At 54.0% G+C, this 16225-nt stretch overlaps 1 protein-coding gene and 1 pseudogene across 1 annotated transcript; both read left to right on the top strand.

Annotated features, from left to right (window-relative positions):
* Window positions 1-722: 722 nt before the first annotated feature.
* On the top strand, window positions 723-1148 carry LOC136526390 (uncharacterized). Its single transcript, XM_066519069.1, has one exon. It carries the CDS (start codon window positions 723-725, stop codon window positions 1146-1148), a length of 426 nt encoding a protein of 141 aa, XP_066375166.1.
* Window positions 1149-12446: 11298 nt separating this feature from the next.
* LOC136526996 (uncharacterized) lies at window positions 12447-16097 on the top strand (annotated as a pseudogene).
* Window positions 16098-16225: the final 128 nt, after the last annotated feature.

Here is a 16225-nt window from a genome sequence, read left to right as displayed (position 1 = left end):
GAAAAAACAGAAAGACGCCAAGGTGGCGAAGCGCACAAAGCAAATCCTCGCGCGCGAGGAGCTGGATAAGCGCCGGCGTCAACAAAGGAAGGATGGTCTCCCATTGGAGGAGTCCCCATCGCCGTCGCTGTCGACAGAGGCCTCGGATGGGGATGATGATGGCGAGGTAGGGTGAGGTCATCTGGACCATCTCCCTGACGTAGTGGAGGTGGTGCCCGGGGCGTCGGTAAGCGGCCTGGCACTCATGGGAGGAGGAGGAGAAGCGGACCCGGGGTTGGCGATTGCCTGCTCCGGGGCCGAGGCCGACACGCCCAGGGCACGAGCGTTGGGCAAACGCGCTGTCAGCCCAGTGGGCTCAACGGCGATGGTGGAACAAGTGGCGGTGGAGGCGACGCTACCGCCCCCGCAGAGGACCGACAGGGCGCCGGGGTCCTTTGAGGACCGGCCGGCGCCGATGGACACAGAGGTGCTGCCTCTGCCGCCGCCTCCGCCTTTGCGGACGAGGTTTGCCGTGGCGAAGCGGTTACCGCCCCGTTCAAGGTAGGTGTATTTTTGGCAGGGTCATAGTGCCTTCCGTTCGCCTTTTGGTCTCGCGCTGACCCTGTAGGTTATTTTTCCTTAGTCGGAAGCGGCCTGCGGACGAGCTTTCCTTGGCGCCCCTTAAGGCGCTCAAGGCGAGCCCCGGCTCCTCCGCGCACTGGGTGGCAGAGGCACAAGCCGCTATGCAACGCGGCGCGGCGTCGGTGAGGGCCGACCCGAAGGAGCCGGCCGCCCAGGGAGGGGCCGCCGAGGTGACCCCAACACAGACGGGGGTGGGGGCGCTTCCGCTCCACGAGGGCGAGGCTCACGAGTCGGATGGGGCCGGCGTGCCCTTGGTTGCCGAGGCCCCCGGCGTCTCTGAGGCTGAGGCGACGGAGGCTGGGGCGCTCAAGACCGCAGTGGCCGTGGTCGGTGTTTCTACGACCACCGAGGCTACGGTGGCGGAGGCCAGAGCCCCCGAGACCGTCGAGGCCATAATTGCGGAGGCCGAAGCCCTCGAGATCGCTGAGGCCAACGTGATGGCGGCGAGGCCATCTGCCCAAGAGGCGGAGATGAAGGCGGCGGAGGCCTTGGTGGCACCCTTGGTTCAGGGCCCGCTGTTGTTATGAGAGAGCGCCCGGGAGGCGGAGGTCTATCCGATCTCCTCCGATGATACTTCCCGGGCGCGGGAGGTGGTCGACGCCGAGGAGACCGGCGCCATGGAACAGCTGGCTCCGATCTTGGGCGAGGGAAGCTCGGCCCTCGTGCGGGCACAACCCGAGCCTCGTGGGTGGGATCACCCGCGGGTACTGTGGCGGAGCCGGGACGACCCTGAGGGGGAGCCTCTATTTGCCCTTGAGGACGCAGCCGAGGGCGGGCGCTGGGGCACCTTCGAGCAATACCGCCAGCTGGCGGAGCAGTCGCTACGGACGGCGCTGTCCGTGGTGGCCGACGACCTACCCGGAGTCGCCCAGGTTCGCGTTTTCTTTTCTCGCGTGACGTTGTCTTTTTTTGAGTTTTGTTGCAATCAACAACCCCCGTTCTACTTCCCCAGGAGCTCGAGACATGGTCCCTTGGGAAGTCGGTCTTTCTCCGGCAGGAGAGGGGCGTCTGGGACTAGCTTCAGCGGCAGAAGGGCCTTCTTGCCGGCGCCAACGAGCTCCTATCGGCACGGAGCACAGAGGTAGAGGATCTCTGCCTTCGTTGTGCCGATGCGAAGATCGAGGCAGCCACGGCCCAAGAGCAGCTCACCCCTCTGGCGGCGCGGGTCAAGGAGTTGGAGGAGGAGCTCACCCGTGCGGCCAGCGATCGGGATGCCTTCCGGGCTCGAGCCGTTGAAGCCACGGCCTCGGCCGCGGCTCTCACGGGGCAGCTAGGGGTGGAATAGAATGCGCACCGGCTGACGAAGGGCGCTTTGGATGAGGCCCTTGCAGCGGCCGAGGCCTCGCGAACCGAGGCTGTGGTTTGGAGGGGGATAGCCGAGGGTGAGTTTTAGTCCCCTTGTTTTGTTTTCTTTCCCTTATGTTTGCTCCCTAACTTCCTTGTGTGACGTAGAGCTGGGGAGTGAAGCTTCCAGGGCGGCCGAGGCTTCTCGGGTCGAGGCCCAGCGCCTGAAGGAGAAGGCCAAGGCTTTCTGGGCCGAGGCCCTGCGCTGGAAGGAGAAAGCCGAGGCCTGTCAGATCGAGACCCGACACTGGGAGCAGAAGGCCAAGGGTGAGTTCCATGGGCTTCTGCCCCTAGTTTAGGTTGTTTTTTCCCTCGCTCGACCTCATTCTGTTTTCCGTGGTGCAGAGTCAGAGGTTACTCGGGTGGCCGAGGCTTCCAGCGCAGTGCATACGGTGCTCGAGACCGAGATCGGGGAGCACAAGGCGCTGAAACGTGCTACCCTTTCCACCTGCGAGGCCTTGGAGGTCGAGGGGGTTCAGTCAGGCAGCTCCCTTGGGAGCCGTTTGATCACGCTGAGCAGCCAGATGTGCGAGCGACTTTGAGGAGCGCTGCACACGGGTGTCAAGCGCGCGTTGGCTGTCATCTCCTCTCACTATGTTGGCGTCGACCTCTCGGCCATCAGTGATGGCTATGTCCTGCCTGATGATGACGAGGAGGCCGACGCGGCGGTCACGAAGCTGATGGAGGCGGCGGAAGGCCCTGGTACGGCGCTGGCGACGCTCTTCGAAGAGGAGGTAGTCCCTCCCCTACCATCTGCCGATGCTGGAGACCTTGAGCCTTGACCTAGGCCCCAGGGGCCATGTAATAAATAGAGTAGAAATTATTTTTGTATCGTAACGCTTGTGGCCGTCGAGGCCTTTCTTTTTGAAGTATTTGTGTTTCTTAGTTGTTTTTCTCGTGTTTCCGAGCCTCTGCCCTCTTGTTGCTCCTGATCAGATTTCGTTTGCAAAACACCTCTTGGGGCCTAAGCCGTCCCTTGGGCGAGAGGTAGTGAGGGAGTGCCATAGCCTGGAGGCGTAGGCCGTCTCACGACTCTGCCGGCCTCTTGCTTAGGAAACAGACTTTGGTCCGAGGGGTTTTTACCACCGATTCGTCCGAGCATGCTAGAGACTTGGCGTAGGAATTTTCTCGAAAAACGACTAAAGAATGGTGCATGGGACTTAGGGGGAGTCCCCCATCTAGCCCCCGAGGGAGGCTTGGTTCTGCCGAGGCAGAGCCGAGTCTCCCTTACCGTGCTATTGTATTGCCGAGACCCACGATGGGGGGTTTCTCGAAAAAATAGACCAACTAAAGAGACGCTTTTTAATTGTATTCCGAGAAACAACATATACAATGCTTGGAAATCTAGGGATAGAAGCGACGTAGCTGTTCTATGTTCCAAGCGTTGGTGAAGATTTCGCCCTTCTCGTTGGCTAGCTTGTAGGTCCCGGGCTTCAGCACTTGGGCGATGATGTATGGTCCTTCCCATGGCGAGGTCAGCTTATGGCGGCCCTTGTTGCTCTGTGCTAGCCTCAACACCAGGTCGCCTACCTTCAAGTCTCGGCCTCGAATGCACCAGGCCTGATAGCGCCGTAGGCTCTACTGGTATTTAGCCGAGTGTAGTAGCGCGACGTCTCGGGCTTCCTCCAGTTGATCGAGGGCATCCTCTCGGGTGGTGCGGTCACTTCGTTCGTTATAGGCTTGTAGCCTTGGGGAACCATATTCTAAGTCAGTGAGGAGGATGGCCTCGGCCCCATAGACCAGGAAGAAAGGCGTGAACCCCGTGGCTCGGCTTGGAGTGTTCCTCAGGCTCCAGATGACCGATGGGAGTTCGGCGAGCCATTTGTTGCCAAACTTTTTCAATCGGTTGTAAATTCTTGGCTTGAGGCCTTGTAGGATCATGCCGTTGGCACGTTCTACTTGGCCATTGGTCCTAGGGTGTCCTACGGCCGATCAAGCCACGTGGATGTGGTGGTCGTCGCAAAATGTCAGGAACTTTTTGCCGGTGAACTGTGTCCCGTTGTCGGTGATGATGGTATTAGGGACCCCAAACCTGTGGATAATGTTAGTGAAGAATAGCACTGCCTGCTCAGATTTCATTCGATTGATCAGCCGAGCCTCGATCCATTTGGAGAACTTGTCGATTGATACCAGTAGATAGGTGTAGCCTCCGGGGGCTTTTTGCAGAGGCCCGACCATGTCGAGCCCCCATACGGCAAACGGCCATGTGATGGGGATGGTTTGAAGGGCCAGGGCCGGGAGATGTGTTTGTCGAGCATAGTACTGACATCCTTCGCAGGAGCGTACTAGCTTGGTGGCATCGGCGACCGCCATCGACCAGTAGAACCCTTGGCGGAAAGCATTACCTACGAGCGTCCGAGGCGCCATATGGTGCCCACAGGCGCCTGCGTGCGAGTCCCAAAGTAGGGCTCGACCCGCCTCGGTAGTGATACATCGTTGGAGGACACCGGAGGGACTTCGCCTGTACAATTCGTCATTGCAGAGAACGTAAGTCTTGGCTCAGCGTGCGAGCCATCGGGCTTCGGTCCTGTCGCAAGGAAGCTCCCCCCGATCGAGCCAATCGAGGAACGGGATTCGCCAATCCATGTCCTGGTTGGTCTACGGAGGCTCGGTGTTGACTTCCATGACCTCGGGTTCGGTCGAGGGGGTCCCAGCAGTAGAGGGGGCATCAAGCCTCGCCGTGGTTTCCACAGGTGGGCCCTCCTCCGTTACCAAGGTGTAGTCAATGGAAGGTTTGTGGAGGTCTCTAGCAAATACGTTCGGGGGGACCAGAGCCCGTGCCGAGGCTATCTTTGCTAGTTCGTTGGTGGCCTTGTTGTACTTCCACGCGATGTGGTTCTGTTCGAGACCGTCGAACCTATCTTCTAGGCGACGCACCAACTTGGAGTAAGCCTCCATTTTGGGGTCAAGGCAATTTGACTCCTTCATGACTTGATCGACGACGAGCTGCGAGTCGCCCCGGACGTCGAGACGTCGTACCCCAAGTTCAATGGCGACTTACAAGCCGTTGACGAGGGCCTCGTACTCGGCCACGTTGTTGGAGGCGGCGAAGTGGAGCCGCACCATGTAGCGCATGTGTACTCCGAGGGGCGAGATGAAGAGGAGTCCCGCGCCTACCCCGGTCTTCATCAGAGACCCATCGAAGTACATGGTCCAGCATTCTGTCTGGACTTGGGTAGGTGGTAATTGGGTGTCGGTCCACTCAGCCACAAAATTGGCCAAGACCTGAGACTTAATTGCTTTCCAAGGCACAAAAGTCAAGGTTTCCCCCATAAACTCGATGGCCCACTTGGCTATCCTGCCTGAGGCCTCCCGGTTATGGACTATCTCTCCCAAGGGGAAAGATGATACCACGGTCACTAGGTGAGACTCGAAGTAGTGATGCAGCGTGCGCCAGGCTAGGACTATGGCATAGACCAGCTTCTAGATGTGGGGGTAATGCATTTTGGTCTCGGAGAGTACTTCGCTGATGAAGTAAACAGGTTGTTGGGTGGGTAGAGCATGCCCCTCTTCCTGCCTTTCTACTACTACGGCAGCGCTGACCACTTGGGTCATCGCGGTGACGTAGAGCAGGAGGGCCTCATCTCTGGCTAGGGGTACCAGGATGGGAGGACTTGTGAGCAGCGCTTTGAGTCTGTCGAGGGCTTCTTCGGCCTCAGGGGTCCAAGAAAAACGCTTGGATTTTCTCAAGAGTCGATACAGAGGCAAGCCTTTTTCGCCGAGGCACGAGATGAAGCGGCTCAGGGCCGCAAGGCATCCCATGACCCTCTGTACTCCCTTGAGGTCTCTGATTGGTCCTATGCTGGTTATGGCCGAGACCTTCTCTGGGTTGGCTTCGATGCCGCGTTCCGAGACTATGAATCCCAAGAGCATGCCTCGGGGGACCCCGAACACACACTTCTCGGGATTGAGCTTGATGCCCTTCTCTCTAAGGCATTTGAAGGCTATCTTTAAGTCGTCGATGAGATCATCGACCTTTCTGGTTTTGACCACGTTGTCGTCCACATAGGACTCGACGGTTCGCCCAATGTGGTCGCCAAAGACCTGGGTCATGCACCGCTGGTATGTGGCCCCTGCGTTTTTGAGGCCGAAAGGCATAGTCACATAGCAGTACATGCCGAATGGGGTGATGAAAGAAGTCACAAGCTGGTCAGACTCTTTCATCTTGATCTGATGGTAACCAGAATACGCATCGAGGAAAGACAGGGTCTCGCACCCCGCAGTGGAGTCAACAATCTGATCGATTCAGGGTAATGGGAAGGGGACTTTTGGACAGGCTTTGTTCAAACCGGTATAGTCTACACAAATCCTCCATTTCCCATTTTTCTTCCTAACTAACACGGGGTTAGCCAACCACTCCGGGTGGGACACTTCCTTGATGAACCCGACCGCCAAAAGTTTCTGCACCTCCTCACCGATGGCCCTACGCTTTTCCTCGTCGAAGCAGCACAGGCGTTGCTTCGCCGGCCTAGAGCCGGCCCAGATGTCCAAGGCATGCTCGGTGACTTCCCTCAGTATGCCCGGCATGTCCGAGGGACTCCACGCGAATATGTCGGCATTCGCGCGGAGGAAGTCGACGAGCACGGCTTCCTATTTGATGTCGAGGGTGGCGCTGATCCTCAGCGCCCGGTCGTCGGGGTAGGTGGGGTTGACCAGGACAAGCTTGATGGCCTCCGCGGGCTCGAACGTCCCTGCGCGACGCTTGGAGTCAGGTGCCTCACCACTGAATTGGTCAAGGTTGGCGATGAGGGTCTCGGCCTCGGTGAGAGCCTCGGTGTACTCGATGCACTCGACGTCACAGTCGTATGCATGTTCGTACGTGGACTCAATCGTGATGATACCGCTGGGGCCTGGCATCTTGAGCTTGAGGTAGGTATAATTGGGAACTGCCATGAACTTGGCGTAGCACGGCCGCCCTAGGATGGCGTGGTAGGTTCCTCTGAATCCGACCACCTCAAAGGTAAGGACTTCCTTGCGGTAGTTGGAGGGGGTGCCAAAGTAGACGGGAAGGTCAATGCGCCCGAGGGGTCGCGTGCGTTTCCCTGGCACGATGCCGTGGAAGGGTGCGACGTCGCCTCGGAGCCTCGATCGGTCGATCTCCAGAAGCTCTAGGGTGTTGGCGTATAGGATATTGAGGCCGCTGCCTCCGTCCATCAACACCTTGGAGAGTCGGGTGTTGCCGATGATGGGGTCGACAACGAGTGGGTAGTGCCCGGGATTTAGAACATGGTCGGGGTGGTCGTCTCGATCAAAGGTGATCGCCTCTCGAGACCAGTCGAGGTACCAGGGAGTGGCCACCTTGATCGAGAAGACCTCTCGGCGTTCCTTCTTTCGCTGCCGCGCTGTAAGGCACGTCGAGGGTCCACTGAAGATCATGAAGGTGTTGTGTACCTCAGGGAACCCATCGTCCTTGTCATCGTCCCGGTCGCCGGTGCCCTTCTGCTTGGCGTCGTCGTCGGGGGGCCCGAGCCTGGCGTAGTAACGCCGCAACATGGAGCAATCCTCGAGGGCGTGCTTGACCGAGCCTTGGTGGGAAGGGTAGGGTTTCTTAAGCATGTCGTTGAAAGGTCTGGGACCCCTGGGGCCTCGGGGATTCTTGCGTTCTACGGCCGCGACCATATCGGCCTCGAGGATGGCCCGCTTCCCCTGGCGATCCTTCTTCTTTCTTTTGGGGAGGCAGGGAGCCGAGGCCTCGGCGGCCTCATCCCTCCATTTCCCCTTGGCGTCGTTCATGGGGAAGATGGCCCCTACAGCCTCCTCGCCTGAAGCGAAGTTGGTGGTGATGTCGAGGAGCGCGGCGGGCGAGCGCGGCATGTTTCGGCCTAGTTCTCAGACCAAATCTCGGCAGGTGGTGCTAGAGAGAAAAGCCTGGACAATCTCTGAGTCGCCGACGCTGGGCAACTCAGTGCATTATTTCGAGAAGTGCCGGATGAAGTCTCGGAGAGACTCGTCTGGTTTCTAGCGACAACTCTTAAGGTCCCAGGAGTTTCCGAGGCGCACGTATGTGCCTTGGAAATTCCCGATGAAGATCTAAACCAAGTCACGCCAGTCGTGGATCTAAGAGGAAGGAAGATGCTCAAGCCAGGCTCGCGCTGAGTCTGACAAGAGCAGGGGGAGGTTGCGGATGATGAGCAGATCATCGTCCGCGCTGCCTAGCTGATAAGCTAGGCGGTAATCGGCGAGCCAGAGCTCGGGGTTGGTCTCGCCGCTATATTTTGTGAGGTTGGTCGGCTGGCGAAACCGGGCTAGGAACTGAGCGTTGCAGATGGCTCTACTGAAGACCCGAGGGCCAGGTGGTTCAGGAGAGGGACTGCGGTCTTCCTCGCTGTCATAACGGCCGCCTCGATGCGGATGGTAGCCTCGGGCGGGCCCCTCACTGTCGTGGCGTCGTCGTCGGCCGACCACCTCATGGTCTCCCTGCACCTCACGTCGATTGCCGAGGCAGTCAAGAAGCATGGGGACCCTGTGGGTTATCGGTGCTCGAGCGGGCTCGGGACGACCCGAGGCTTCCCTATCCTGCCGAGGCGGGGCTACGGGCAAGTTCGAGGCACCCCTGTGCCGTCGGGAGGCGGAACTTTCGGCCCGCTGTACCGCGGCGGTCTCCAGGAGATCTCGGAGCTCGCCGTGGACCCGCCGCCCCTCCGTGGTAGAAGGCTCGGGCATTACGCGGACCAGCATTGCCGCAGCCGCGACGTTCTGGCTAGCGCGATTGAAGACTAGGGGTTGCTCACTCCCTTCATCGTCGTGGATGCGGTGATGCACATCGCGGGCCCTCCGTCGGGCTCCTCCGCCTTCGCCGCGGCCTCGCTGCTCCTGTTCGAGAGAGTCTCGAAGCTGCTATAGACGAAGTCGGTCTTGTTCGACCTTGGCTTGGAGTTCACGGAGTTGTTCCAGGTCTGGGCGTTGAGGTCGCGCAAGAGCGGGGTTCTCGTTTCATGCGGCCGGCAGGACAATGCGCGGAGGTGTGGCAGCGCCTGTACCTGGGCGAAGCGGGGAACGGCTGCCCGCCCCCTCGTCCTCCTCGCCCGCCCTCGGCATCCCGAGCCCGACGTGAAAACACTCGCGAGTGGGGTCGTAGGTGCCCTTGTCGTCGGAGTCGGAGTAGCCGAAGCAGTAGTCGCTTGCGGCCAGGAAACGACGCATAGCTCCAGGGTCATGGAGTCCAGAGAAATCCATTTCGGGCCACGCCTCGTCCTCCTCTGAGGAGTCAGCGTGGGCGTCCAGGTCGAGAGGGAAGCGCTGGCGGCGTCCCAAGGCATCCTCGTGAGCGGCAGTGTAAGCGTAAGCATAAGAGGTGGCGGCATTTCTCAACCCAAAGGGGTATGGGGATGGTGCCGCCGCCGGGCTTTGCTCCACCGGAGTCGAGTTCTCAGGGGGTGGTGGAGCGGAGCTCGATGACTGGGCGTTGCCACGTTCCACCGGCATTTTTCCCTTGTCCAAGCTCAGGCTAGACAGGTCCCCGACCAGGGACCTTGCACCAACAGCTGGTCATAGGATATCGGCGGGGAGCGGCGTGTCGCCCTAGATTCGCATAGCGTCGGGGTGATCTTGCTCACGTCGTGCCTGGCGAGCGCGGCGAGAGCGGCCGCCTGGGCGCCGCCTGCGCCTGGGCTGCCGGTGCGTGACTTCGTCGTCGGTTGGTGGGGCTCGTGGAGTGAGAAGTACCATGTCGTACTCATGCCCTAGAGACATGAACTCTAGGCTCCCAAACCAAACCACCGTGCTGAGACGCAATGGTCGTACGGGGTCTGCCATCCGGAACTTGCTGGGATGACAAAACTGACACGCAGGAACCCCTACCTGGCGCGCCAACTGTCGGTGTTTCGGACCGGGGGGTCCTCAACCGACTAGTGAATTTGAACTGCGTGCCCCTAATCCCGGATGGTGATGCAAAGAGACACAAGGTTTATACTGGTTCAGGCAATTGATGCCCTACATCCAGTCTGAGAGATCGATCTTGTATTCCTTGCACCGGAGTGCTAGTAGTAGGGGGTTACAAGCATGGTGAGAGAGGGAGCTAGTCCCAGGTCTCGGCAAGGTGTCGTGTGGGCTGCTTGAGACGTTGCTCTCAGGCGGCTGGGATGTGTGCGTGTGTGTGTGTTACCAGGTGTTCTTCCCCGTTTTTTCTTCTAAATGGCCCAGGTCCTTTCCTTTTATAGTTGAAGGGAGGACAAGGATAGTACATGTGCTAACTATACGGCGTCGTGCGAATAGAGGTGGCGTGTCCGAGCCCTATAGCCGGTTCCTGTGGCGGCGTGGTCATCGGAGTGGTCCGTTCTTGGAATACTGGGGCGGCGTGCGGGTCACATCTGATCCTGTGCGTCGTGAGAGCCCCGGGACTGCCTCGGAGTGGGTGCAGCGGTGAACGTGCGAGCCGCTGTGGACTGGCTATGCGCGAGACCGAGGCTCGATCGGTGCCGAGGCTGCACCGCAGTAGGGGGGTCTCGGCGGACACGAACCCCGAGATAACCGAGACCTTGGTGCATAGTGCCGAGGCCCCGAGAGGGCGGCTGATCTGGTGCGCTGGCTTGGAGGCGGTGATGACCCGGGCCAATTTGTCCGTGCAATGTTGTTTTCGAGGCGGGGACCGCGAGGCACAGTGTAGTGTGGGCGCTGATCGTGGGCACAGCGTCAGAACACAGTGGCCGGTAATCCCCGCCTTGCCCTGTCCCAGCCGGTATGGCGCTGATGCGACCTCAGGTCCCGTCGGCCATTCCGCGGTGTCGAGCCATCGTCCGGCTGAGATTGCGGGAGTGGTTGACGTATTAATGGGACATGACGTGTTGTCGGGAGGGTCGGTCGAGGCGGGGGCGACGGGCTATGGATGAACCGGCCTCGAGCGATACGGAGAATGAGGCATCGCGCGAGACGGAGATCGGACTCCTTGCCGAGGCCCTCCGCGAGAGGCCTCGCGCGAGGCGGAGATTGCACTCCCTGCCGAGGCCTTCCGTGAAAGGCCTCGCGCAAGGCGGAGATTGCGTCAGGACGCCGAGACCTCCTGTGCGAGGCTCGAGGCGGGGCGGAGAGCCTGGTAGGCTCGGGCGTGGCCGGTGAGGAGCCTACGGCTTAGCTTCTAGCTTTGCTTTCTGATGGGATTTAAGTGACCCTTTGATGTTTGCTCGAGGTACCCGGTTCTATGGTACCCGACACAATGCATCCCATCTTTCTTCTTGTTGAGCTTTTGCATCATGTGATCATGCCATCTCTCCTTTTATGGCCTCATGTAGCTCAAGTCTTGCTTGTGGGCTATTCACCTAACCTTTTGTAAACCATTGGTCCATAAATATTGTCATTTTACCAAAATCCAAACATGACTTTCATCTATGTGAGCTCTTACCAAATTCTAGGGCCTTGTACGTAGGAGCTCAACAATGTGCTCCCTCTATTTCAAATTTTAAATTGTTTTGGCTTTTATAGGTACATAGTTTTTGCTACACACTCTGATATACATTATGTCTATATATATTACAATACAAAAACTATATATTAGGAAAGCCAAAATGACATACAATTTAGGACGGAGAGAGTAATTATCAATATTCAGATAATAAAAAAGTTCACCTATTTCTGTATTTCATACCTTTATGTTCTTCTTTACTTTAATATACTATATTCATAGTGAATGACGAAAGAAGCAAATTAAAGATCCTAACGGCTTGCAACGTGTCTTATAGTAGATTTTTCATGAAAATTGTAAATCAAACCACATATTTGGAAGACGTGAAGATCTTCTCAAATAGGAAGTAGAAACATAGACCTCTACCGAACAAAACAAGGGTAAGATTTGGCTAGAAAGAGCCTACAATCTCCTAATGCTAGACTAGCCGGTATGGACCTAAACAATACTCTTCGTAAGAAAAATGAAAACCTTGCTTTTGAGTAGTCAAACAATTTTAAATTTGACTAAATATATAAAAAATATCATTCTCCCTGTTTTAAATTATAAGTCATTTTAACTTTTATAGATACATAGTTTTTTTTTCTATGCTCTAGATATACATTATGTCTAAATATAAGTAAAATTTATGTAAAACCAAAATACTTGCAATTTAGTACGGAGGGAACAACACTTTTGATATATAATAAGTATAGTTAGATTGATTATAGAATATATTTATGCAATAAATATGTTTAAATCTATTCTATAAGCCTAATTAAACTTTTATTATTTGGCTTCTCGAGAAGCCATATTTTGATATTTTTTAGACGAGGGATTAACATTAATGTAAGATCAAAGTAACTTAAATTTTAGTATGAAGGAACAATATCTTTGATGCATAGCAAGTGTTGTTAGATCAACCATAGAATATATTTAGAAGTATAAATATTGGTACTATTTTTATAAACCTAATTAAATGTGAATTATTTAACTTCTAAAGAAGCGATACTATCATACTTTTTGGAGGCATTAGACACAAAAGCATATAATAAATAAAAAAAATATATAAAAATGATCAGTCGCCCTCCCGTTCTTCCCCAATCCCGGCTTCTTTTCCCCGCTACACAAGCAGGCACTCCGCGCGGGGCTGCGCCGCCTGGGCCAGCCGCCTAGCGCTCGAACTGCAGAGCCCCTCGTCGGTTCCTCCGCTCGCCGGCCGCCCCCAAGATCCTTGGCCTGCTCTGCCTACTACGTGTCCTCGGCTCTACCTACTCCATCGAGCTCGCACCGTCGCACTTGCCGACCGCGCGGCCGCAACGACGGTGCGGTGCGGCAAGCCCTCCGGTAAGTGGGGTTGCTCCATTTTCTGTCACCACGAATCCACTCTCAGATATGCATCGGTTCTTCTTCTTCTCCCTTCCTCGAGGTGATTCGATTTCTCCAGCAAACGTCAGACCACGAGTCGCCCACTGAAGATGCACTTCTGTTGTTGACATGGAAGAAAACAGTCTTTGGTCTATTCGTGACATGGCACGCCTATCCCTTGCAAACTTTTCACTACTACTAGTACAACTAGTACAACAGTGGGACACGCGTACCTATCGGCTGCTTTCTGCCCCAGGTGCCATTAAAGTATGCTTGAAATCCGATGAACCAAAATCATGGACCATCACCGCCGGTATCCCATTCCCAATTCCACAGATTTCCACTCCCCACTCCCAGTACTTATACCACCGAAAAACCAATCGAAATCCCACCTCCCAAACATCAAAACCTGGACCTCATAGGCAAGGAACTGGGAGGAGCCCACAGGTTCAGCCGGTTTCTTGATATCTCAGGCCCCAAGGCCGCAACTTTTCTCCCGTTCCGGTTGGACAGCTGCCGTGGTTGGGAGGTACCGATCTCTCATCTATGGCGTATCCGTTTGTTGGCTCTTGCCGTGTTCTTGCGCAGAAAGATAGGATCTTGCGAGGTGAACCTCTGTTGGTTGCCTGACCGGATCTCGTGTTTCTTCTGTTTCTTGCAGGCATTACCGCGACTGGAGGTTCAATCATCGATCGTTTTCTAGGTAATGGAGCATTTTGGATTTGTCCCTGCCACTTTCTGGTTGAGATTTGCTATTTGTTTGTTATTATTAAGCAAGGAGGTCGGTGATGGCCTTATACTACGCTTACTTTTCTTGCGAAATAAAATGAATGGGGATTTCAACCAGGATAGGTTAGATGGCCTGGAGGTGTTAGTAATAATCGATGACAGAGAAATGTTGAAAATTAGGAGTTACAAGGGGTTTGGAGTGTTTCTTGGTAGAAACGGAATATTCATTCTTACTACCTTCCTGCCTTGTTGCTGAGATCAGGGATGCTTTGCTCGGCGGTCACTGCTGAATTTGTTTCACTATATTATTTCCAATGTAAGGAGGAAATGTTCCATGTAGTTTGACTTTGCTGTGGAAGTTATTACTGTACATTCATCCTAGATGCCACATCAGTACATCCTGATGGTTTGACAAAATGATTGCCCAGCACGTTTATTTTTCCTTTCTATTCCCCATTTGTCATGTTATCTAGACGTTTTTCAGGGAAAAAAATACAGGAATTCCATGAGACTGAGACACAAAGGAAAGTTTCCATGAGGTCCAACCTCATTCTAGTTTTCCTGCATATGGTTTAATGCATCTCATAGTAATCCAAAGGAATTTCACAGGGTTTAGTCCTTTCTTCCAAATCGACATATAGGAAAGTTTCCTATAGGATTACAATCCTCCAAAATTTGTGTGCTTTTCCTTTGTTCCTAAGGGGGCAATATGGTATAATTCTTGCCATTCAGCTGGTAGAGCGGTACTTTTGTGTTCTGCAGCACTCATTTTTGTAAAGCGATTGGCCCTTTTGACTTAAATTGAATGTGTCATCCATTGCAAAAAAGCATTGGTTCACTATGGAAAAAAAGGTCTTGGGTATTACTCCCTCCATCCACAAAAGGATGCAACTATGAGATTTGTGTAGGTCAAACTAGTTTAACAAGTTTATAGTGAATAGTAGTACCGCTTATGTCTCCAACTAGGTTTACTACGAATATATTTCATAACTAATCTAATGGTACTTATTTTGTACCATAATTGTTAGTACTTTTTTAATATAACTTTGGTCAAATTTCAAATCATTTGACTATCGAAAAGTGAGAATTGTATCTTTCTGTGAACAGAGGGAATAGTTGGGAGGGAGGGAGGAGCATCTCATTGCAAAGTTAATTTCTGAGTGCACCTTCCATGCCTATGATATATGAGCTCAGGCGCTGCCGCTCAGCTATATATAAAATTAATTTTGTAACATTGATGCTATATTTTTGTAATGCCTGTTGTGCTGGTTCTGCAAAAAATGGTTGGTCTGGTCCTAATTTTCACTATGTGACCGTGCAGGTAGATTGTATACAAAGACCACAGTTCAGATCACTGCCAAGCATGTCTCTACTTTCAAAGTTACGCTTGATCACCGTGGATGTTACTGGTACACTGATTGCTTACAAAGGACACCTTGGGGATTACTACTGTATGGCAGCTAAGTCTGTTGGGATGCCATGTCCTGACTACAACCGCATGCATGAGGGCTTCAAGCTTGCATACACTGAGATGGCAAGACAGTACCCTTGTTTTGGATTTGCAGCTAAGATGCCGAACATTGAATGGTGGAGGACATGTGTTAAGAATTCATTCGTTAAGGTAAGACCAATTTACAAATCTGAAGCTTGTCTGGATTAGTGGTGTGTCTTCTTAATGTTGAGAGGGCCTAGTGATTCAGTTGGTCTATAATCTATCACAAACTGCAGGCTGGCTATGATTATGATGAGGAGACATTTGAGAAAATCTTCAGGCGCATTTATTCTGCTTTTGGCTCCTCTGCGCCATACTCAGCGTTCCCTGATGCACAGCCCTTCATGCGGTGGGCGCGGGAAAAGGGACTCACTGTTGGTGTTGTCAGCGATGCAGAGTACCGCTACAAAGATGTAATCTTGCCAGCTTTAGGGTTGAATCAGGTGCAATATCCACTGGATCACACATCACAGTTACATGCTTCTATAATAATCTGCTTTCTTTGTGGTATGAATGCAGTAGTCTACTAAATACTAATGCATGTCTTGGTTTGTAACTAGGGGTCCGAATGGGACTTCGGGGTGTTCTCAGGCATGGTTGGCGTCGAGAAGCCAGACCCAAGAATTTACAAGATAGCGTTGGAGATGGCAGGAAACGTCGCTCCAGAAGAAGCGCTCCACATAGGTGACAGCATGCGGAAGGACTACACCCCCGCTAGGAGCATCGGGATGCATGCGCTGCTCCTGGACCGGTTCAAGACTGCCGACGCCAAGAGCTGGAGGCAGTCAGGCGCAACGGTGCTCCCCGACCTGGTTGCCACTCAAGAGTGGCTCACCAAGAATCAGAATGAGGAACAGTGGCAGCACGAGTGCCGAACAGAATGTCTGAAAAGCTAAAATTGGGGGCTTAACCGTGCAATAATTCTATGAGTGTTCCTTTATACTCTATTATCTAGCTATGGACTGAATATCCAAAAGAAACTTGTGCTGATGGATGGGAGGTAGGTGACTGTTCTCGACTAGGTTACTGTAATTAGCTTGAGCTACCCTTATGCTTGCGGCATCTGGGGCTGAACATTATTTGAGTGTCACGAGCCATGTTGCCAAGAAGATTTCGAGTTGTCTTCACCTGCGTGGAGCAATAAAGGAAGTGAAAATGAACTCCGAACATGCGTCTCAAAGTATTCTAGTCATGCTTTCCATTGTCCACCTGTGGAGCAATAAAGAAGTGAAAACGAATTTCGCATATGCGTCTCCAGTGTTGTAGATTATGCTTTCGATTCTTATAACATGTAG

The sequence above is a fragment of the Miscanthus floridulus genome, chromosome 19, assembly GCF_019320115.1.
Source record: "Miscanthus floridulus cultivar M001 chromosome 19, ASM1932011v1, whole genome shotgun sequence".
Taxonomy (NCBI): domain Eukaryota; kingdom Viridiplantae; phylum Streptophyta; class Magnoliopsida; order Poales; family Poaceae; genus Miscanthus; species Miscanthus floridulus.
The sequence above is the reverse complement of the archived record's forward strand: the minus strand, read 5'-3'. Positions and strand labels throughout refer to the sequence as shown.

Excerpts from the sequence above, each read along its gene's own strand:
- LOC136526390 (XM_066519069.1), top strand. The coding sequence starts at position 723 with ATGCAACGCGGCGCGGCGTCGGTGAGGGCCGACCCGAAGGAGCCGGCC.